We start from the raw sequence: 21,467 nt of genomic DNA on the forward strand, positions 1-21,467 counted from the left end.
AAAAAGAGGATGGAGAGAATAACAGGGAGGGAGAGAATATGAAAAGATAAGTGAAGAGAGATGGGGGGAAATTGACAGTTGCAAGGCAGGGCTCAGGTACAAGTGGAGAGTGAAAGGAGAGCAGGGGAAGAAATTGCAGGAGATGAATAAAAATACTTTTAGAGGCAAGTGGGAGAGGGGAGAGGGAAAACTTCAATTTAGAGCGGTCATCCCATGATGGCTGGGGCTGATGGGATTTGGACAAGCCACAAGCCAAGCAGTGGTTCTTCAGTTAGAAGATTAGTAATGGAAGAAGCTTTCCAGAATTACAGTTTGCAAATGGCTACCAATCACACTGTGTGTGGAGCGCAGCTGTAGGTGAAGTGTGATCTTGGATGCGTTTGTTGTTCATGTAGAGTAAAAGGAAAACCATACTGGTCTGGTCAGAATATCCTAGAAATGCTTCCCAAAATCACCAGCAAAATGCAAGAGCAACTTGGCAAATAACCTGGAAAGGACTCCACAAAGGCAGAATTAAAACCTCTGCAATAAAGGATGAGAAGATGGGTGTTGTCATGTTTGGTCATGCAGCATAATAAGCACACCTCTGCTCATATTTTGTTCAGTTAAAATCCACAGAATCACATGAATGTTAAAAAGCTGGGCTTCAGTGGTTCACCAGTTTGATTGGACAACTATTAAGCAACATTGAAGCCAGCCTGGAAGTTACTTGAGTTTTCTTCACTGAGAGTTAAAAAAAGAAGAAGAAGACATTTGCCTGCACGCATGAGGATTTACATTCAGTTCCCCTTATACACCACATTATTATATATTACTGTACTTCTTGAAATGGAGTTAAGTCAAATAATATAAAACAAGTAAAAAAAACCCCTGCTATGCCTTATCTTAATGAAAACATTATATTTTGAGGGAAACTACATGACAAAAGTTTCCAAGGGAAATTATTCAAATTTTTATGAGACATAAAGAAGATATTGTTTCTACGTCATATACTAAATTTTCTAGTGATTTTATTTTAAAGCATATGTGGGGAATTATGCACTGCAGTCATTTATGGAGCATAATGGCCTAACAGAATATAAAAGGAAAGGGGGGGAGAGAGAGAAAGACTCCCCTAAGAGGTGATGAGAATGTATAATTATATTTTTAAAACTTTCATAGTAAAGACATTCCACAACAGTCATAATTTTATTAAGATGAAATGCAAGGAATTGATGCCCCTCCTTCCCCTCAGTAACCAGAATTCTGGGGACGGATTCAAAGCAATTCATCATACAGTGGTACCTCGGTGTGAGGGACAGAAGTTACAGGCAAGTCCCTCCCATCTTAAGTAGCAGCTCGTCTCCCAGCGCGAGTGCTAGTGGAGAGGGAGAGGTCTCCAGCGGAGATTCAGGAAGTGGTGACCGAGGCTCAGGCAAGGTAGCGGAGCCCATGTCCAGTGTGGGAAGGGAAGTGGGAGGCAAGGGAAGAAGGCCGATCCCGCTGACCCCGGAATTGCGCAGGAAACGACGGGGGCGGAGATTCAGTATGCCTAGACTACTTTGCTGGAAGAAAACACACAAATCTCCATTCGGAGGTTCTGACCCCTAACTGACAACATGTACATAGTACTGTTCTGCACTGTAAATAATCAGCACTAAATAAAAGAATGAAAAGACAATGCCTGGAGGAGTCGTTACTCTAGAGTAGCCGCTACCGCGCCTGTGACACTCGGTTTAAACAGCCCTGTTTAAGAACTATTCGGTTTACAAACTCTTCAAAACCGGAAGCAGTGTCCTGGTTTGCAAACTTTACCTTGGTCTAAGAATGGAATCCAAATGGTGGAAGGGTACTGTCAGGAGGCCTCATTAGGGAAAGCGTGCCTCAATTTAAGAACGGTTTCAATTTAAGAACAGATTTCCTGAACGGATTAAGTTCATAAACCGAGGTACCACTGTACTGATAGGACCTCTTCATAACTGGTGTTTTATTGCAGGTGTATCCTGCAACATTTTTCCTGACATAGTAATAGTGCATTAGTGGTGGGTTTATTCTGCTGTAGTTTGTTCTGAGGTGCTTCTTCAATGCTGTCTAGAGGGGCTATGGCAGAACAAAAGCAGGACAAGTATATACTACTTGTGATATAACTGTGAATGCCCAAAAGACTTTTGCAGCCTTGTGCGACCACATCATGAGCACAAATCATCAAGAATATGCAATAAGGAGGACATATTGAGGGGCACACACACACACACACACACACACACACACACACACACACACAAACGAATCAATATATCATACCCTCCAATATGAAGCGGCCCAAAACTGGGATGCCATCTTCCAGGGTCGCACTCCTGTATGGGTTTCATGAGCTGTGCAAGTTTGCAGCTCTCCCCCCTCCAAGTGCACCCCAAAACACACATTTTGGCGAACCACACATTTTGCCCTAGAAAGAACACTTTATGAGGTGAGAGTGCAGCCCGAAATCATGGTGGCCATTTTGGCCACCATCCTCTCAGAAGAAGAAAAAATGAGACATCCCTTTTTCCCAGGACAATTGACAGGTTTGACATAGTGGTGGGTAAACTCACCCATTTAGACTTGGAATGGGCTGGATCTTTCCAAGCTTTTTTTTTAAGAGCTTCTGTCATAAAATAATATACAGTATCTTAGAAGTCCACCTGGTTCAGCAACATTTAATTACTGGGTGTGCACGGAATCACTCTCTGTTATTCACAATTTATGCTAATGCAGCCCCCTTAAGGCTCAACCATAAACAGGCAGCTATCATTAGGCTAAACCGGCTTCCTGGGAGATTTACAATTAAGCAGCTGTCCCAATTAAGCAGAGTGAGGTACAGTAATATTTTACAGTTACGCAGCACCTTTCATCCCAAAGCATTTTTACCAATTAAAAGTACATAATGCTCTGTAATGGATGCCTCTGTGAAGTGTTCTCATGCAAGAGTGAAAAAAAAAGGATTTAAGCCACGACAATGCGACAAACACCTGTTCTTAAATAACACAAGATGAGCTTGTAAATTTCAAAGGGGTTGGGGTTGGGATGGAATCCTGTCGTCAGTGAATTCATTGGAACAAATGCTTAAGAAGCTGTCTGAAAGATCCATGTGGCAAATCACGATGGCTGTTCAGACCATCTTAGTAAAAATGCAAAGCATCCGAGCTGAACATATTGCAACACTTCTTCATTAGTCCAGCATTTATGACCAGATGACAGTTCTGCAGGCTGAAGGATTGGGAACATGCCACTTATGAGCTGCCTTTCCTCTTCAGGTGCTCAGATTCAATTAGTAATTTCCTCTTTGGTACAAACCATAATTTACCGTTATATGGTTTATGCATAATCTCCAAACCAGGTTTGTAAGCCAGGATCAGACCATGGTTTGCGATTCTAGTTTGGAGATTCAGCTTCCTGTACAAAAAAACAAGTCAACTTTGGGGACCTGCTTTCCAATGCAACTCTTAAGAGAACCAAAGTATAATATTCTGTTGCTTCACATCGTTTTTGTATGGCTCTCCATGTTTAGAAATGTAGGGTTGCCATACCTCCATGAAAATCCGGACATATGGCAGCCGATGTAGGCAGTGTTGCTTTTGCCTATTTCCCTTATTCCCTTATTTCCCATTTCTTTGCTCAACAACTTGCCCCTCCCCTCAATAAAAAAGCTCAACAACTTTTCCGTCCAGATTTTCATTGCTTTAAATATGGCAACCCTAAGAAATGTAATGTCAGAGTCAGCCCAGAGGCTCTCCACCTACACTGCATAAATAGTAGCACGTCACTGTAAACCATTATGAAATTCTGCAGAGTCAAGATACATCAATTTATAGTACCTGTCTGAACTGTAATTTGCTTAGTCTTACAAATCTGTGTTCCAGCAGTTAATGGAAGCAGCTGAAACCATGATCTCAGTAGGATCAGCCAAAAGAGTAATTATATAAATCATGTGAACAAAAAAAGGGGGAGGAAAAAGGGGGAGATTTCTAATGAGATTATGTAGCAGATAATATATGGAATTTAGCTGGCTTTTATATTTTTAAAAATTGCTTTTATCAGCTAACACAGCTAAGTATTGAAACACATGCTGTGGCACAATCAGATAATCAAACTGTGCACCACTCATGGCAAAGAAATGGATAATAAGCATTTTTAAACAACTAATTAATCAAAAGAATTTGATAAAGTCATTGCTTTTCTTTTCCAATGCAGTTTATGCATCTAATTCATTCCAGTATCAACTGGTTAATTAAAAGGTTTTGTAATTTAGTTTCTTTAATAACTTAAATTGATAAGTCTGCAGGAATAAATATTTAGCGGGGTCCTCCCGTAATCGTATGAAAATGTTGCACCACCTTTGCACATACCCCCACGCACACTCCAAAAGGCCAAAGCTAAATGGCACAGCACTAAAAATGACAGGCCTGCGTCCAATTTCCCCGTTTGCTTCCTGAAATGAACGGCATGGTGCATTCACATTGCGTGTTTCCCTGTCCCAACACCACATTAACAACCCCCGTACCCCCGTGAAAATGCATTATGCTATGACAGCATGTCACATATCTCAGGAGCTAAATGTTGAAGGGAGACAGGATGGCTGCATGGTTACATATTTGCTGGCAAACCCATATTTATTTGTTTAATTTTCTATCCCACCCTTCTTCACAAATGAGCCCCATGCAGCGAACAAGAAATCAGCAAAACAGTTAGGGCAAAACTAAAAACATTTCAACACAGTCAAATATCTCATAGCTAATAATTTCAAGTTTGCCAGGAACAGTATCTTTCAGCCATCAAATGCCTGGGTGCACAGGGTTTCATTTTAATTTCTCCTGGATGTTAATTCTGAGGGTGATGGATGCATCTCACCAGAGAGAGCATTCCACAAATGGGGAATGGACACCAAGAAGGTCCTATCATTGGTCAGCACCAATCCGCCAGTAACACTACCACCATAACCTCCCCTACTGATCAATTATGTTCATGTGTCTAGTTATACACACAACCATCCTTGGGCATTATTGATCTGAGCTGGACCAGGGTAGATTTTTTTCCTATTTTCCAAACTATAAAAACCCAGATCCTGAAGATGATTGTTAGAGTTTAAAGTGAAATGACACTCACCATGGTCTGCTGGAAATTTCCTCCATTTTAACTGAGCAGCCAGCTGAAATAAAAATACCGTAGGCCAGTGTCGATAATTTGCACAGGCATGGATTAATTCTTCTTTGGCAATCTTTCCACGCTTTGCTACTTCCTGAAAGACAGTTTCATGCTTAAAAGTAGCAATGGAAAGGTATACTGTATATATGTGTGTATTTTAAAAAGGAAGGAAACAAATAAAGAGCAGGGAAAGGGCAGTTGCAGAAATGGAATAAGATGCTAAGAAATACGTAGCTCATGAATAGTAGGGGTTTCAGCACAATACACTTTGAATCTAATTTATTAACAAATTGGAAACAAATCGGAATGAATGGAAGATAGATTCATCCATTATAAACACTGACTGGCTGTAACATTATATTCAGAAATATCAGTTGCATGTCTGATAACCTAAATGTTTACAGAGCTCCTGAACTGTGTATTGACATAATGGCAATCCATGTTTATTTTTTACCATAGTCCTGTACTGTACTCAGTAATTTAATACACAAGTGCTGGAATACACCATTAAATTAATACTTTAACCTTAAAAAAAGCTTTGCACAAACTTTCCCTTCCTGTCACTCATACCAACTATCTATCAAGGACTTCCCACTGATCGGCCAAAGCAAGGAAGAGGAACCTGTAGCCCTCCGGATGTTGTTGGAATCTGCTCTCAGCAGCCCCAGCCAACATGGCCAGGGGTCAGGGATGGTAGGAGTTCAGCAACATCTGGAGGGTCGTGGGTTCCCCACCTGATACATACATTTCAATGCACATTTGCCTAGATCTTGTACATTTCTCCACATGCCAGTGGGTGCATGTTCTTCGAAGTACGACTGCATGCCACATGTTGGCAATCTATGAGCCTGTCCACATTCCAGCAATCCATTAAAATGATCAATTGGATAACTTACACTATCACCACCAAAGGATGCAAGTAGATTTATTTGATTCTTTGTCTGCATCTCAGGAATTTGTCCCCCCCCCCTCCCACATTGTATTTTTTTTAAAAGATAATGTTCAGGCTGTGTGTTTTTTTAATGAACACATTCAATTATTTTTCTAATATACACTGTGTCTGTAGCATAAATTAGACTCAAAGTCAATCCTGCCAGTGTCCACAAAGCGGTACGGATTGTTTGAAGTGTAAGCTGCTGCTTAGCAAAATCAAAAGCATCTGAGTTGTGAATCAACAAGAAGAACCCTTCAAGGAGATGTGGTTCCAATCTGAGATTAATAGGATCTGGTTTCTGCTCACACAATACACACATCAAGTATATTTAAGAGAGCATTTAGCTAGCAGGCATTATAGGGTTTAACACTTCAGTCTTGTAACTTTTAAAAAATGTAATTCTGTCCAAAAATGAGATCAGAGTAGTCTGACATGACTTATTTTTCAGAAACCCATGCTGACTTTTAGTGTTCACAGCGTTCCTTTCTAGGTGCTCACAGACTGTTTGCTTAATGATCTGCTCTAGAATCTTTCCTGGTATTGATGTCAGGCTGACTGGGCGGTAATTGTTTGGGTCCTCCCTTTCCCCCTTTTTGAAAATAGGGACAACATTTGCCCTCCTCCAGTCTGCTGGGACTTTGCCTGTTCTCCAGGAATTCTCAAAGATTATTGCCAGTGGTTCTGAAATCACCTCTGCCAGTTCTTTTAATACTCTTGGATGTAGTTCATCTGGCCCTGGAGACTTGAATACATCTAAATTAGTCAAGTATTCTTGTATTACCTCCTTACTTATTCTGGGCTGTGTTTCCCCTGCTGAATCATCTGCTCCATATTCTTCAGGTTGGGCATTGTTGTCTTTTTTGGAGAAGACTGAGGCAAAGAAGGCATTGAGGAGTTCTGCCCTTTCTCTGTCCCCTGTTCGCATTTCACCATCTTCTCCCCTAAGTGACCCCACTGTTTCCTTGTTCTTCCTTTTGCTACGGACATACCCATAAAAGCCCTTTTTGTTGCTTTTAACCTCTCTGGCGAGCCTGAGTTCATTCTGTGCTTTAGCTTTGCTGACTTTGTCTCTACACGTGCTGGCTATTTGTTTGAATTCCTCTCTGGTGATTTCCCCCTTTTTTCCATTTTTGGTACATATCCCTTTTAAATCTTAACTCAGTTAAAAGTTCTTTAGATAGCCACCCTGGCTTCTTTAGGCACCTTCCATGTTTCCGTCTCATTGGTATTGCCTGAAGTTGTGCTTTTAATATCTCCCTTTTAACAAACTCCCAACCATCATGAACTCCCTTCCCTTTTAGTATTTCTGTCCATGGGATCTCACCCAGCATTTCCCTATGTTTTCTGAAGTCGGCTTTCTTAAAGTCTAGGATTTGAGTCTTAGTATGCTTGGTTGCTCCTTTCCTCTGAATAATAAACTCCAGAAGAGCATGGTCACTCCCACCTAAGGATCCTGCCACTTCTACCCCACTAACCAGGTCAACACTATTGGTTAGGACCAGATCTAAAATGGCTGATCCTCTTGTTGCTTCTCCCACTTTTTGGACAATGTAATTGTCTGCAAGGGCAGTGAGGAATCTGTTCGACCTTATGCTCTTGGCTGAGTTTGACATCCAACAAATACCAGGATAGTTGAAATCCCCCATTACTACTATCTCACTTCCTTTTGAATGCTTGGCCATCAGTTCCAGGAAGGCATCATCTGTGTCCTCAGTTTGGCTTAGTAAACCATAGCTGCCAAGTTTTCCCTTTTCTCGCGAGGAAGCCTATTCAGCATAAGGGAAAATCCCTTTAAAAAAGGGATAACTTGGCAGCTATGTAGTAAACTCCCACAATGAGATCACTGTTATTTTTCAATAACAGCAGCTTCTACATACAGGTAGGTAGCCGTGTTGGTCTGAGTCGAAGCAAAATAAAAAAATTCCTTCAGTAGCACCTTAAAGACCAACTAAGTTTATATTTTGGTATGAGCTTTCGTGTGCATGCACACTTCTTCACACTTCTTCAGCTTCTACATATATACACACAATATTTTTTTGTTCTTGCCAGGTGCATTTAAGATTTTTTAAAGATTGCTTACCTCTTTTACTCTTAAGTAATCTGTTGATGAGATTTTGAGAAATTCACAGTTTTCTTCTGTAACAATTGTGAGGACGTTGTGATGCATCTTTGGAGGGAGAGGTTCCAAAGTCCCAAAGCAACTTCCTATACCAAACTTCAAAAATATTTTAAAGAGAAGAAAAGAAGTGCAGTAAATTCTAGCACCCCTTTGTGTTTCTTTTAATTGGGCAAATCATACAACATAAAATATTACCAGTGCATTTTCCTTCATGTTGCTTTATATCACAAGCAAAATAAAATTACACACTCCCCGAAAATTAAGTTTTATAGTAATGTCTAGGGATGACAGGTATATTTTGCACAAAACACAGAATAGCATTATTACTTGGCTTAGAGATGTGGAGATAATAAAGCAGAAATTGGAATATGTTTTATGATCATTCATCTATCACACCTACTGATACCATTATAAGCATTATTTGCTACAATATCATTTTGTATCTTTCATTGTATAGTATAAACAAATCTGAGAATATTCATATTGAAGCCTAGCATAGACATTCATTCATTTATTAAATGTATTAAATTTAAATTAAATTCATATATCCCACCCTTCTTCCCCAAAGTGTCCAAGTGGGTAACAACCTAAAATCCCATAAGATCGTATCCAAAAGCAATAATTAAAAATGACAGTTTAAAAATGTATCAAGCATGAATGTTCCTACCCCCTTCCAAAGGTCAGGCCAAGTGAAAGCACCTTTTCCATCTGAACTATGCTAAGGAAGGGAATTGCCTGATCTTCTCTAGGAGACAGTCCCATAGACACACTGCTTATGTGAAGAAAGCCCTCAGTGACATTTTGCTTCCCCCCCCCCGCCATCTGTGGCAGTGCTACTCAGCAGTGGTCAGCAGTGGACAGTGCACCGCTCACCTGAGTTCTGTTCGAATAAGTTGCTGCAGCAAACTGGGATAGAAATGAGGAGTGGCAAGGTTGGTTCTGAAGGAAATCAGCCCTGAGTGCTCACTGGAAGGACAGATCGTGAAGCTGAGGCTCCAATACTTTGGCCACCTCATGAGAAGGGAAGACTCCCTGGAAAAGAACCTGATGTTGGGAAAGATTGAGGGCACTAGGAGAAGGGGACGACAGAGGACGAGATGGTTGGACAGTGTTCTCGAAGCTACGAACATGAGTTTGACCAAACTGCGGGAGGCAGTGCAAGACAGGAGTGCCTGGCGTGCTATGGTCCATGGGGTCATGAAAAGTCGGACATGACTAAACGACTAAACAACAAGAAGAAGAAGAGTCTACTGAAAACAGTAAGGAAAGGAATTGGTTTGTTATCTAAAAAGGGCTCAATTAAGTATCCTTCCATATCAAAGATGACCTTTATCAACCCACTATTAAGTACCTTTCAGCATTTCCATTACAGAAGTCTACATTCTGAAGGAATAGGTTGTTTGGAAGACTCCTGCAGGCTGAGACACAGTATACAAGCCATCTTGGCCTAAACCTCCATAGAATCATAGAATCGTAGAGTTGGAAGAGACCACAAGGGCCATCCAGTCCAACCCCCTGCCGAGCAGGAAACACCATCAAAGCATTCTTGACATATGCCTGTCAAGCCTCTGCTTAAAGACCTCCAAAGAAGGAGACTCCACCATACTCCTTGGTAGCAAATTCCACTGCCGAACAGCTCTTACTGTCATGAAGTTCTTCCTAATGTTTAGGTGGAATCTTCTTTCTTGAAGTTTGAATACATTGCTCTGTGTCCGCTTCTCTGGAGTAGCAGAAAACAACCTTTTTCCCTCCTCTATATGGCATCCTTTTATATATTTGAACATGGCTATCATATCACCCCTTAACCTTCTCTTCTCCCCCATCCTGCCTTCTTTTTTTAATCAAACAAAATCCATTCTTTTATGTGGTAGTGAACAGCATGACAAAGCAAAACTTGAATGCATGAGAGTGCATTTTGGTCTTTTTCCTTAAACATTTCTAGGAAGTAGAAATTACTGATACATTGCTAATTATGAAAAATCTGTTTATGCTCAGATAGGAAAATCGAGGCAAATGCCAGGAAACTCAGCTCTCTCTCTCTCTCTCTCTCTCTCTCTCTCTCTCTCTCTCTCTCTCTCTCTCTCTCTCTCTGTGTGTGTGTGTGTGTGTGTGTGTGTGTGTTGCTTCCTCTGCTTATCTAGGATAATTTTATCTCAACATGCTCTGTCAGTCTCGTATGGCTGCATAAAATTGTTGCCCAGGAAAAGACTCATTCTCATTTAGACAATTAAATGCAGTATACTTTGGAGGGATTGGATAACTAATATTATACTTTGCCTACAGTAACAAAAACTTCAGCAAAAGCTGTCACCGAGAAACACATTAAAAATGGGATTTTCTTTCTGTTCTTAGAAAACAGCTCTGGCGCACCTCTGGCAATCTGTAAGAAAGATCCAATTTAGACAGAAAGAATAAAAGGAGAATTAATCTTTTCTCCTTGTCATTCTTGCCCAAGGTCAGCTATCTTATTTTGGTGAGCTAGCAGGAAGAATTCTCAAAGACCCTCTCTTTTTGTGTGCCATTTGCTCCTGGATCCCTGAGGCTTTTGGAATTTGTTCATTGTTTGTTTGGATGAGACCCTGCATGAGACACAATAGTTTTAAATGCTTGAAAGGTAAGCCTGGTGGCATCAATTCCAGCTGGCTGATGTAAGCTTATTGTCTGTGATTGTAAGTGACAACACCAACCACACAAAAATCAAACAACTTCCTCTAACCTCTTCATGCCAATCAGAGCAATTCACCTCACAAAAGAAGACAGGAGCGAGGCTCACAGCTTTCTACATAATACCAGATGACTAAAAAAAAAGTCTTGTGCAAATCCCCCCCCCAAGTTTCCTGTATGACTTTCAAGCTCCCCTCAATTGTTTTAAAAGGGATTGATCAGGAACCTGCAGCCCTCCAGATATTGGTAGACTCTGACTTCCGCCAGCCTCAGCCAATAACCAGGGATGATGGGGAGTTGTAATTCAGCCAGGAATGCTGCTAGGGCCATAGCACTGCATGACCCCAAATGTAAGTGCAGTACTACAATGGCTGTCAGCTCCTTCAACCAATCTTCTTCTCTCTTTTTTAACCTTTTAGAGAAAATCTGCTTCAGAGGGTTGGGGAGAAACTCAGAACAGGTTTGAGGAGTGCACAAGGGGAGGAGTGGGGAAAATTTTCCATTATGCAAGCATGAATCCTTGCATGGATAGAATATTACTTAGTGCTACATTGGGTACAAACCCAAGACCTGCGGTTGCCACTACTTTCACTTGCTTACTGGCAATGCGGCTGTTATAACTCACCAACGTTTGGGGTTTTGATTGAGGTACTTTAGCTGAACCACCGCTCTCAGCACTAGCTGAAACAAAATCACCTGCAATTGTTCTCTTGTAATACTTTGTCAGTGGTCGAAAGGAGCCTCTAAGTACTGTGTAGAACTCTTGGCTTGCATCCACTAGAATTGTTAAAAAAAAAAAGACTATGATTTTCCAGGTTAGTATAGAAAAGCAAACAAACTGGCATGCCCACAACATGATACAAACACAACTCATCACATTTGCAGTTTAGCAAACGTACTTAAACATTTTGGTACTAGCTCATCTTCCTGCTGTTGCTTCCAAAAATAGAACATACATGTACATCATTTGGGGACACTGCCATCTAAATCAGTGATGGGGAACCTTTTCCAACCCAAGAGCTACGCTTCCCCATGGGCAACCTTTAGGAGGCCACATACCAGTGCTGGGTGTAGCCAGAGACAAAAAAGGGAGGAGCAATATCCATGATGCTTATGTTTGTACAGTCAGAGATTTACACACACACACACACACACACACACACACACACACACACACACACACTCATCAATCCTTCATCCAGCCAAATATCAAGGATTCAGTCCTGCTAGGCAAAATCAAATGGGGGGGGCATAGAACAAAGTTGATAAGCAGTGTGGTTGGAGAAGATGGCACTGCCTGGAAAGAGCCCTAAGTGCTAGACCAGGCACCCCCAAACTCAACCCTCCAGATGTTTTGGGACTACAATTCTCATCATCCCTAACCACTGGTCCTGTTAGCTAGTTGGGAATTGTAGTCCCAAAACATCTGGAGGGCTGAGTTTGGGGATGACTGTGCTAGACAGACAGCCTGAGGGCCACATTCATCTGAGGGCCTGATGTTCCCCACTCCTGATCTAAATTAAGGATATATATGACCCACAGTATGGAAAGGTCTAGCCTAAATTGACACATCATGTGACACAAGCTGACTGTAGTCTACTTGCCATATACTATGGCCTGCCAGATTCTCAGGGCTTCCTGTCTGGGCTGTTAGGCTATAATACATGGTTGGTGGGTTGTGTTTGGCCTGGAGGGCCACAGTTTGGGTGGGCTTGGGCAAATCTCTTGCTCATTCACATGCAAATGTGAAGGTATATTGGCTTCAATTCAACACCCAAGCACTATGTGTCCTTTTCAGCTCAACTGCCCCTCATACTGAGCTTCAAGTTGTATTTGAATCTTAAAACCATAGTTTGTAAGGTGTGAATGATTAAATGGAAAAGACATGAAGTCCTCAAGGCTGCATTGGGGTGCCATTTATATGGGGCTCAGAATCTCCATTAACTTGCCTCATGTCTTTTTTCCAGGTTCATAGAGTCCTATCTATGTTTGAACTCTCCCTGTTTAACCATGGACAGCTCCTTTTTAAAAACTCTTTCAGCTGAATCTATGTCCTTCTTTTGCCCCTCCCCCCTTTTGTCTTCTAAGGTAGCCCGGTTAAAATTCTGTTGCTGTGAGCCACTAGAGTTGTCATTGTTCTGGGTTCAGCTCTGCCTCCAGGGTTTCCCAGAAATTAGACTTTTCAGTGGCAGGTGAATCATAGCTGCCAAGTATCCCGTATCCGCCGGGAAAACCCCTTTTTTCCTCACCGTTTCCGGCGGTCTCCCGTTTGGCAGAGAATCCCGGAATTGTCCCTTAAATTCGATTCTTCCTGGCGGCCATTTTTCTGGTGCCGCTTTGCCCTTCTATGGGCACCAGAAAATGGCGGCGCCGGCGCCGGAAGTCGCTTCCGCGCATGACCGGAAGTTGCGTGACGCGACTTCCGGTGGCGCTTCGCCCTTCTATGGGCATCAGAAAATGGCGGCGCCAGCACCGGAAGTCGCTTCCGCGCATGACCGGAAACACGTAAAAGCAACTTCCGGTCGTGCGCGCGCTGCCGATCCCGGATCTTTACGATCCGGACTTGGCAGCTATGAGGTGAATCCATCTTGTCTCTAGTATGCATGCATATAAATGCATACACATGTATACTAAGGCATCATGCAGCACGCAGTCTGGTCTGTCATGCACCAGTGAGGTTCACTGTGAAGTATTAATAGCAGATTAGAGTATACACTTGTGGTTTTCTAAGCTATCTTTAAAAAAACAGTGCAGGATAGGCTATTGCAAAACAGATAAATGGTTTTTAGGATCGTGTGCATGTTTGCATGAAATTTTAAACTACTACTATTATTTACTGATTATGTTAGGCCCCATTTGCACTATACAGTACATGTAAACAGTATTGTGCCACTTTAAATAGGTCATCACTTACTGCAGAGAATCCTGGGAAGTGTAGCTTATTAATGAGGGAGGAATTCCTCTAAGTGAGGAATTCGGTGCATGCATTTCTGCTTGCCAGGCAAAACAATCTCCCTTCTCTCCCTCCCATAATGTTGTGGGGGTTCTCCTGCCCCCCCCCCGAGCCAATTTTGGGTGTGCGGGGTGAGGAGAGAGCCCCATTGAGACTTGCTGCCTTGGCTCCTGCTAGCACAACTCTTCAGCTGAATCAGGCTCTGGGGGTTGTTAGAAGACCTCTATTCCTATTACATAGCCACAGTTCCCAGAATTCCTTAGGAAAAGGGATTTATTGTTAAGTCACTGTGAGAATTGCAGTAGTGGTGGGGAATCATGAATCTCTGAGTAACTCTCAGCACCCTTAACAAACTTCCGTTCCCAGGTTTCTCTGGGGAAATTTGTGACTGTTTAAAGTGTCGTGGTACTGCTTCAATTGCATAGTACAGTGGTACCTCTACTTACGAATAACTCTACTTACGAATGGAGCTCCGTCCGCCATCTTGGATGTGGTTTAGATAGGATTTTTTCTACTTACGAATTTTTAGATAGGGTTGCTTCTACTTACGAATTTTTTCTCCCAATGCATTCCTATGGGATTCGACTTACAATTTTTTTCGACTTACAAATGTGCGTTAGGAACGCATTAAATTCGTAAGTAGAGGTACCACTGTAGATGGAATCTAAATTTCCTTAAAATTCTGCATAAAGTAAAAGCCAAACACATTATATATTTGTATTTTAGAGAGATTTGGAGAAAATAAAGCTGAGAGCAGTCAGTGAAATACAAAAAGAATTTTTTTTGGTATGATGGTTTAGCATATAGTTCAGCTATAGTTTCTTACCTGAAAAAATGGAACATGTTTGAAGTAAATCACTGCCCATGTCCCCCGCCCCCTTTGAGGACACCTTGTTAAAATTGCATTAGTGCAAGTTGCAGGAGGTGTGCTTCTTCAGAGATCAACTTCATTTCGTCCCAAAGTCAGTAAAAGGGAAATATTTTCGCAAATATATCTTGTCGCGAATACTTATGTGTGCATTTAAAAGCATGCTGTACCAAGTAGTCTGCCATTTCACATGTTTGTAAGGTTCATTTGAATGGCTGATAACAGAATGTATGACAATTCTGGTTTTTTCTATAATGTCTTTAATATAAAGACAACTGCAGAGTTGAGTGAATATAGCACAGCATCCATGGAGCAATGTGTGATGGGGGAAAGGAAGTAATATGAAAGGGTGGGTGTAAAAAGCACTTTCCTGATTTCCATCTTTTGAAATGAGGTCTGGTTTAGGGCCAGTTTCGAACTCCCTGTCGTGACATTAAGGTGTCTTTGGTTTAATGTATGCAAGACCTTCTTTCTGCCAGTTGCAAAACAAATCAGAAAACTATTGCTCTCGACATTTCAAAAAGATATCAAATTAGGGAGAAGACCCTTATTACACAACATTATTACAACAACAACATAGCCCCAATTTTTCATGCATTTTGGCTTTCCTGAAGCTGTGCCTGTACAATGTACTTGGGAGATTAAAGACTTGTCTGGCATGTATTATTTTTATCAAGTCAGTTTTACTTAGTCAAAAATCAATTTTGTGTTTATTTTTAGCTTGCCGAATCAGATGAGATTGAAAATATTGCTTAACCAGGTTCAAAGAACTGGAAAAGATTGCACATTGATGCAAAGCAGCTTTTTCTTTAAAGGCACGATGTGACAGACTGAGTCATTAAGATTAGCTTTTATCTCATGCACACATTGGCGCTCAGCAATTTTAGACCTCTTTCTGCATTGCCATACTGTGTTTTTAACTGAAAGTATATTAAATCAACAGAGCACCTAATCCAACAGAACAAGACTGGCCCAGTGGCCAAGATACCAAAGGAGATTTGGGTGGAGTCATTTTGTTTCCCCAAACTTACACCCGTGCAAGCAAGATGCCAGTATTCATCACTATCAAATCAGGCACAAGCTTTGACCTTAAAATTGTCCTTTTTATTATCTCAGCTTAATTTATGCTAATGTAGTCTTTGCCTGCTTAGCTTACAATTCAGTCTATTAATAACATGTCCTTCAGTTGCTATATTCCCTTTAGGTGACCTGTTTCTGATAAAGGTAAAGGATCAGCACAATCTTAGCCATTACGATTCAACATTTTTGGGTGGATTCAAACTGAAATGATACTAGTGGAAGCGTTGCTGTGTAATCCTTGCTGAATGATAAACACCTGAACTTAACAAGGATGGTGTACAAGACTCCAGTGACACTGTAGGAGACCACAGAGGACAGGTGAAAAATTCTGAATGACCTTGATAGGCTGGGAGAGGGTTATAAATGAGCTGGGAGTACTGGCATTAAATTGAAGAAGCTGAATAGTTGCACAATGTGAATCAATTTAAGCACATTAATGCAAAAGTGGACATAATTGGCTGAATTTAAAACTGACTTTAGAGTCCACCTACATGGTGCCAGTTTGGTGGGAAAGGGAAGGGACTTCTTGGTGCCTACTGAAGACATAAAAAAATTCTAGCAGGCATTTTAATCAAAGTTTGAATTTATAGTTCTAACTGATTTTAACTTTTAAAAAAATATTATAGCCTCGTACAGTAAACTGCTTAGAGATTATTGCAGATAAGCAATATATAAATTGTTTAAATGAGTAAATTACAAAGTGGCTTTCACTGGTCTCCCTTCCCTCAGAGGGCCCACCTCCTCCTGCTGCCTCTGACCATTCATGTGCCTCCTCCTCTGGGCCCAGTGAGCACCACCTCCAAGAGAGAGACAAAGTGTATATGAGGTTATTGCTTCTTTTCCTTGCTGACTTCCTTGCAGAGGGCAGATGAGCAGGCAACAAGAGAAAGGGAAGGAGAAGGAGGGCCACAAAGGGTGGGGGGACAACAGTGGGACAAGAAGGTGCCGAATGAATCCTGATGCAGCTATCACTGCCCATATATTTCAGCTTCTTAAGTCAAGACTCTCCACTTGGTCATCCTTCACCATCTTCCTTTATCTACAGAAGCAAAATGTCATAGTTCTTCTAATAACAAAGGGCCCCTGCGGACTGCTGTGTGACTGCCCCAAATCTTTTGCAGGAGCAAACAGTATTGAAATATGAATCATGTATGGCTGCCCCAACAGCACAAATCGACCTGAATGCACAATAAAAAGCATTTCTGGAGGGGGCCCAAAATCTGAAAAATGAGCTTTATAACAGGACTCAATATCAGCAGTGCCATATCATGTGATGGTACCTCAGTGAGGAGGAATGTTTTTGTCGTTGATCTTGCCATGTAATCAGTGCACACAGTGCCTTACTGAGTTCCATAAGAAACAGACAGGTTCCTGCCTCCCATGAGCTTACAAGATCAAATGGATAGAAGAAAAGCAAGAAAGAGAGGAAAGGACAGACTAAGGGCGGGAGGGAGGGAGGAATCAGGGGCATATATTAAAGGCCACATAAAAAAGGAAGGTTTTGGAGTGGAATCTGAAGGAAGGGGGAAAGGCGGTTAATTTATATGAAAGAAAAGGTTTCAATAATGGGAGGGGGAGAGATTACCTCATAAGTAAAAGAAAATTGCAGAATCTAATCACAAAGGGATATATATGATATCTGAACTTTCCTTTAAGCTGTTTTTCACATGCGTAAGCAGTTTTTCACATGCATCCTTCCCATAGAATAATGACAATTCTCTTTAGATTTGGGGGAGGAGGGAGGACTTAAAGACTGCTGCAGACATTTGAGTCAATGTTACAAGAGAAAACATTAGACTAAAAGATGTTGGAGGGAAGGGACCTGGCATATCTAGAAGTCTGGAGTGAAAGTCAGGAGCTCTTCCTACAATTGCTGTTTACACAAAAAGAGCTCTGAAATCACAATACCAAAAACTTACTGATATAAGTAAAATGTACATCCAGCTCAACCTTCAAAGGAGCAAGCTGTTTGGTTAGCAGACTTTTAAAAGTGGAAAGATTTACAGTAAGTGGCTGTGTTTATCCTACCTGTGCTTCCTTTCAACCAGTATTCCCTTATGACAGTTTTACTAAGTTGCTTCAGCTCTGCATCAGAAAGTTGATCACTAATGCCAGTAATTACTTTCATTGTCTTATATACGATCTCATGTTCTTCTGGAGATCTTCGAATAGGGCTGCAAAAACAGAGTTACATGGAAGAGAGAATATCATCGGTTTTGCATATGTTCAAGCCATCCATCAGTTGCATAGAAGGGATACTTTCATCAGGTACAGATGTCTGAACTTGTGAAGTTTTAAGAAGGCTGTGAGGAGCCCAAGGTGGTATGCTGGGCGGGGGGTATAGGTGCTGTGGTTCACAAATTCGTTTGGATTAACCTATTCATTTATGCCAGGCATCCCTAAACTGTGGCCCTCCAGTTGTTTTGGCCTACAACTCCCATGATCCCTAGCTAACAGAACCAGTGGTCGGGGATGATGGGAATTGTAGTCCAAAACTTCTGGAGGGCCGAAGTTTGGGGATGCCTGAGTTATGCTATGAGGTAGGGATGGGGTGGGTGGGGATATAAATAAAACCCTTGCTTTAAAAGGACTCTCCCCAAAGTTGCTGTTAGAGAGAGGGAGAGAGAACGCACACTGCCAAGGCTTGTTTTGTCTGACAAAAAGTCACACAAATTACAAATAGCAAATAATGTGTTCCAAAGAGACAGTGTGTTTTACTATTTCAATATGTGTACTGGAGGCAACAGGTCGATGCCACTTACTACAGAGGCAGTATTCCTCTACATAAGGTAAAAGGCCAAAGGGAGAAAGTAAAGGACCCCTGGAGGGACCCAGGTGGCGCTGTGGGTTAAACCACAGAGCCTAGGGCTTGCTGATCAGAAGGTCGGTGGTTCGAATCCCTGCAACGGGGTGAGCTCCTGTTGCTTGGTCCCAGCTCCTGCCCACCTAGCAGTTTGAAAGCACATCAAAGTGCAAGTAGATAAATAGGGACCGCTCCGGCGGGAAGGTAAACAGCGTTTCCGTGCGCTGCTCTGGTTTGCCAGACGCAGCTTTGTCATGCTGGCCACATGACCCGGAAGCTGTCTGCGGACAAACGCCGGCTCCCTCGGCCTATAGAGCGAGATGAGCGCCACAACCCCAGAGTCGGACACGACTGGACCTGATGGTCAGGGGCCCCTTTACCTTTAAAGGACCCCTGGATGGTTAAGTCCAGTCAAAGGCGACTATGGGGTTGCGGCGCTCATTTCGCTTTCACCCTATCATGGGGATTTGAACCATCAATCTTGTGATCGGAAAGCCCAAGAGGTTCAGTGGTTTAGATGTCTAAATGCTCGTTGCTGGGAGACACAATGGGGAGTGCTGTTGCACTGGGGTCCTGCTTGCGGGATTCCCATTGGCAGCTGGTGGGCTGCTGTGAGAGCAAGATCGGTAGACCATTGCCCTGATCGAGCAAGAGTCTTCTGGTGTTCATAGACACAATGGGACTGTTTAGAAGCAGTGCCATTGCACCATTCAGAATTTAATTCATTTAGTCCATTTTTATCCCTCTTGCAATGCTTTCTTGGCACATTTATTGCCAACGCCCACCGCCCACCTCCTGCCTCACCCCTGTCAAGGTTTCCATGGATGTCCTGGCTGAAGAGTTTTCAGAAGGTAGAACCAACTTGTCAGCAGAATTCTGCCAGCTCAGCTAACAGAGGCAGCTCGAAGCAGAATAACTGCAGTAATACCAAAATGAGCAAGAGGTAAGATGTAGCAATTTAATGCTCCAAATTATAGTATTTAGGGCTCTACACTGGACATTTCCCAAGGAATTCGGAGGAACGGCTTGTACAGTTCCCAGCTGCCAATAAGGCAACTTTTGCCGTCCTTAATGATAAGCCCTTGAAACACCGCAGTGCTTTTCAATTATAGGATGTGTACCCTGAGTGTGTGCTGTCCATCCCTGGAGTCTCTGAAGGCCATAGGCTAAACTGCTGCTCACTGACTATAGACCGAAAGGCTGTGAAATGGCAAGAAATGGAATTGCTTATAGGGAAGCTCAACTATGCAGCACTTCAAAGACCAGGCAGCAGCCTTAGAGGATCTAGTTTGAGACAAACCAACACCAGAAACAAGTGAGCTATAATAATATGCTTCCCTTATGCTCTTGGAACAGACCATCTGCAATACATGTTTCTGGAAGGAGTATATCAGTAAATACTGGAGGATAAAATACAGAATCTATGCCCTGTGCCCTCTGTTCAGCATAGTGGAAACGTCTCCCACCCCACCTGATGGCAAGACATCGCAAGAAATTATAAGAGACAGCTGGCTACTTCGTTGCTGCTGTTTTTAATATTTTTGGAGGGAGAGGGGGACATGATTCTTTGTGCTGTTTTAAAATTGATGCTTGCGAGACTTTGGAGCTGAAAGGTGGGGGCATAAAAATGTTGCAATAAATAAAGCTCTGCATCTGGCTGCAACCTGCTTGAGACACAATTCTGACCTAGATAGCTTTTTGGTTTATCCGGTGTGGCATTTCTACTGTTTCTGTATGCATACAATTTTCTTGTTGACTGCATATACACCATGCATTTAAAGAACATCTAAAGCATGCCCCCCCCAAAAAGAATCCTGAGAACTATTAAGACTGCTGGGAATTGTAGCTCTGTGAAGGGTTAACTACAGTTCCCAGGAATCTTTGGGAGATGATGTGCTTCAAATGCATGATACGTATACAGCGAAATTTTGGAAGTGTGACTTACCACTACTGTACTAATACAAGGATGTACAGTGGTACCTCGGTTTATGAACACAATTGGTTCCGGAAGTCTGTTCATAAACTGAAGTGTTCATAAACTGAAGCGAACTTTCCCATTGAAAGTAATGGAAAGTGAATTAATCCGTTCCAGACGGTCCGCGGAGTAAGCGTTCATAAACTGAAGCGAACTTTCCCATTGAAAGTAATGGAAAGTGGATTAATCCGTTCCAGACGGGTCCGCGGAGTACTTAAACTGAAGCGTTCATAAACTGAAGCATGGGTGTAATTGGTTCCGGAAGTCTGTTCATAAACTGAAGCGTTCATAAACTGAAGCGAACTTTCCCATTGAAAGTAATGGAAAATGAATTAATCCGTTCCAGATGGGTCCGCAGTGTTCATAAACCGAAAATTCATAAACCGAGGTGTTCATAAACCGAGGTTCCACTGTATTTCTTTTTCCTTGACCAGTGGGGCAGCCATCTTCTTTCCAACAATTCCCATCGGAATGGCACTACATCATGTGCCATCTTCACTGGGCTATTCTCTTCAACTTTAAGAAGGAGCACAGGTGGTCTGTTTCACAGCTGCTTGAAGTGGCAGCAAATCATTTTTTAATTATTATTGTAAAAGGGGGTAACTTCAGCAAGGACGCCTCCAATCCACCATACTTTTGCTATAGATGAACAGTTCCACAAAAACAGGGATATTCAGCCCTGCTCTGCAACTCCCAAAGTCTCAATTTGGTGATGTTTATCAGTACCAGCACTTTGGGTTTTCTGAGAAGTCCTCCTGCAAGATATTTTCAATAGGACCACTTCTGAGTGTGCTCTTGCAACTATTACCTGTGAAGGTAGCTCCTCCTGTTTGTTACTGGACCCAGAGAGCTGGTGGATGAGCAACCAAGCAAAGCAATGGTAGTGATCAGGAGGACCAGTCAATGGC

General features: G+C 42.1%; 1 protein-coding gene across 1 annotated transcript in view; it reads right to left on the reverse strand.

Moving 5' to 3' along the window:
- Window positions 1–21,467, reverse strand: part of CNBD1 (cyclic nucleotide binding domain containing 1) — a 131,449-nt gene that overhangs the window by 39,461 nt on the left and 70,521 nt on the right. Inside the window, exons 5-8 of the mRNA XM_035125618.2 lie at window positions 17,810–17,955; window positions 11,506–11,657; window positions 8,178–8,312; window positions 5,125–5,257 (exon numbers count right to left, since the gene is read on the reverse strand). Of these exons, the coding sequence (XP_034981509.2) occupies window positions 5,125–5,257; window positions 8,178–8,312; window positions 11,506–11,657; window positions 17,810–17,955 (566 nt within the window). The remainder of the gene's footprint in view (window positions 1–5,124; window positions 5,258–8,177; window positions 8,313–11,505; window positions 11,658–17,809; window positions 17,956–21,467) is intronic.

The sequence above is a fragment of the Zootoca vivipara genome, chromosome 8 (assembly GCF_963506605.1).
Source record: "Zootoca vivipara chromosome 8, rZooViv1.1, whole genome shotgun sequence".
Taxonomy (NCBI): domain Eukaryota; kingdom Metazoa; phylum Chordata; class Lepidosauria; order Squamata; family Lacertidae; genus Zootoca; species Zootoca vivipara.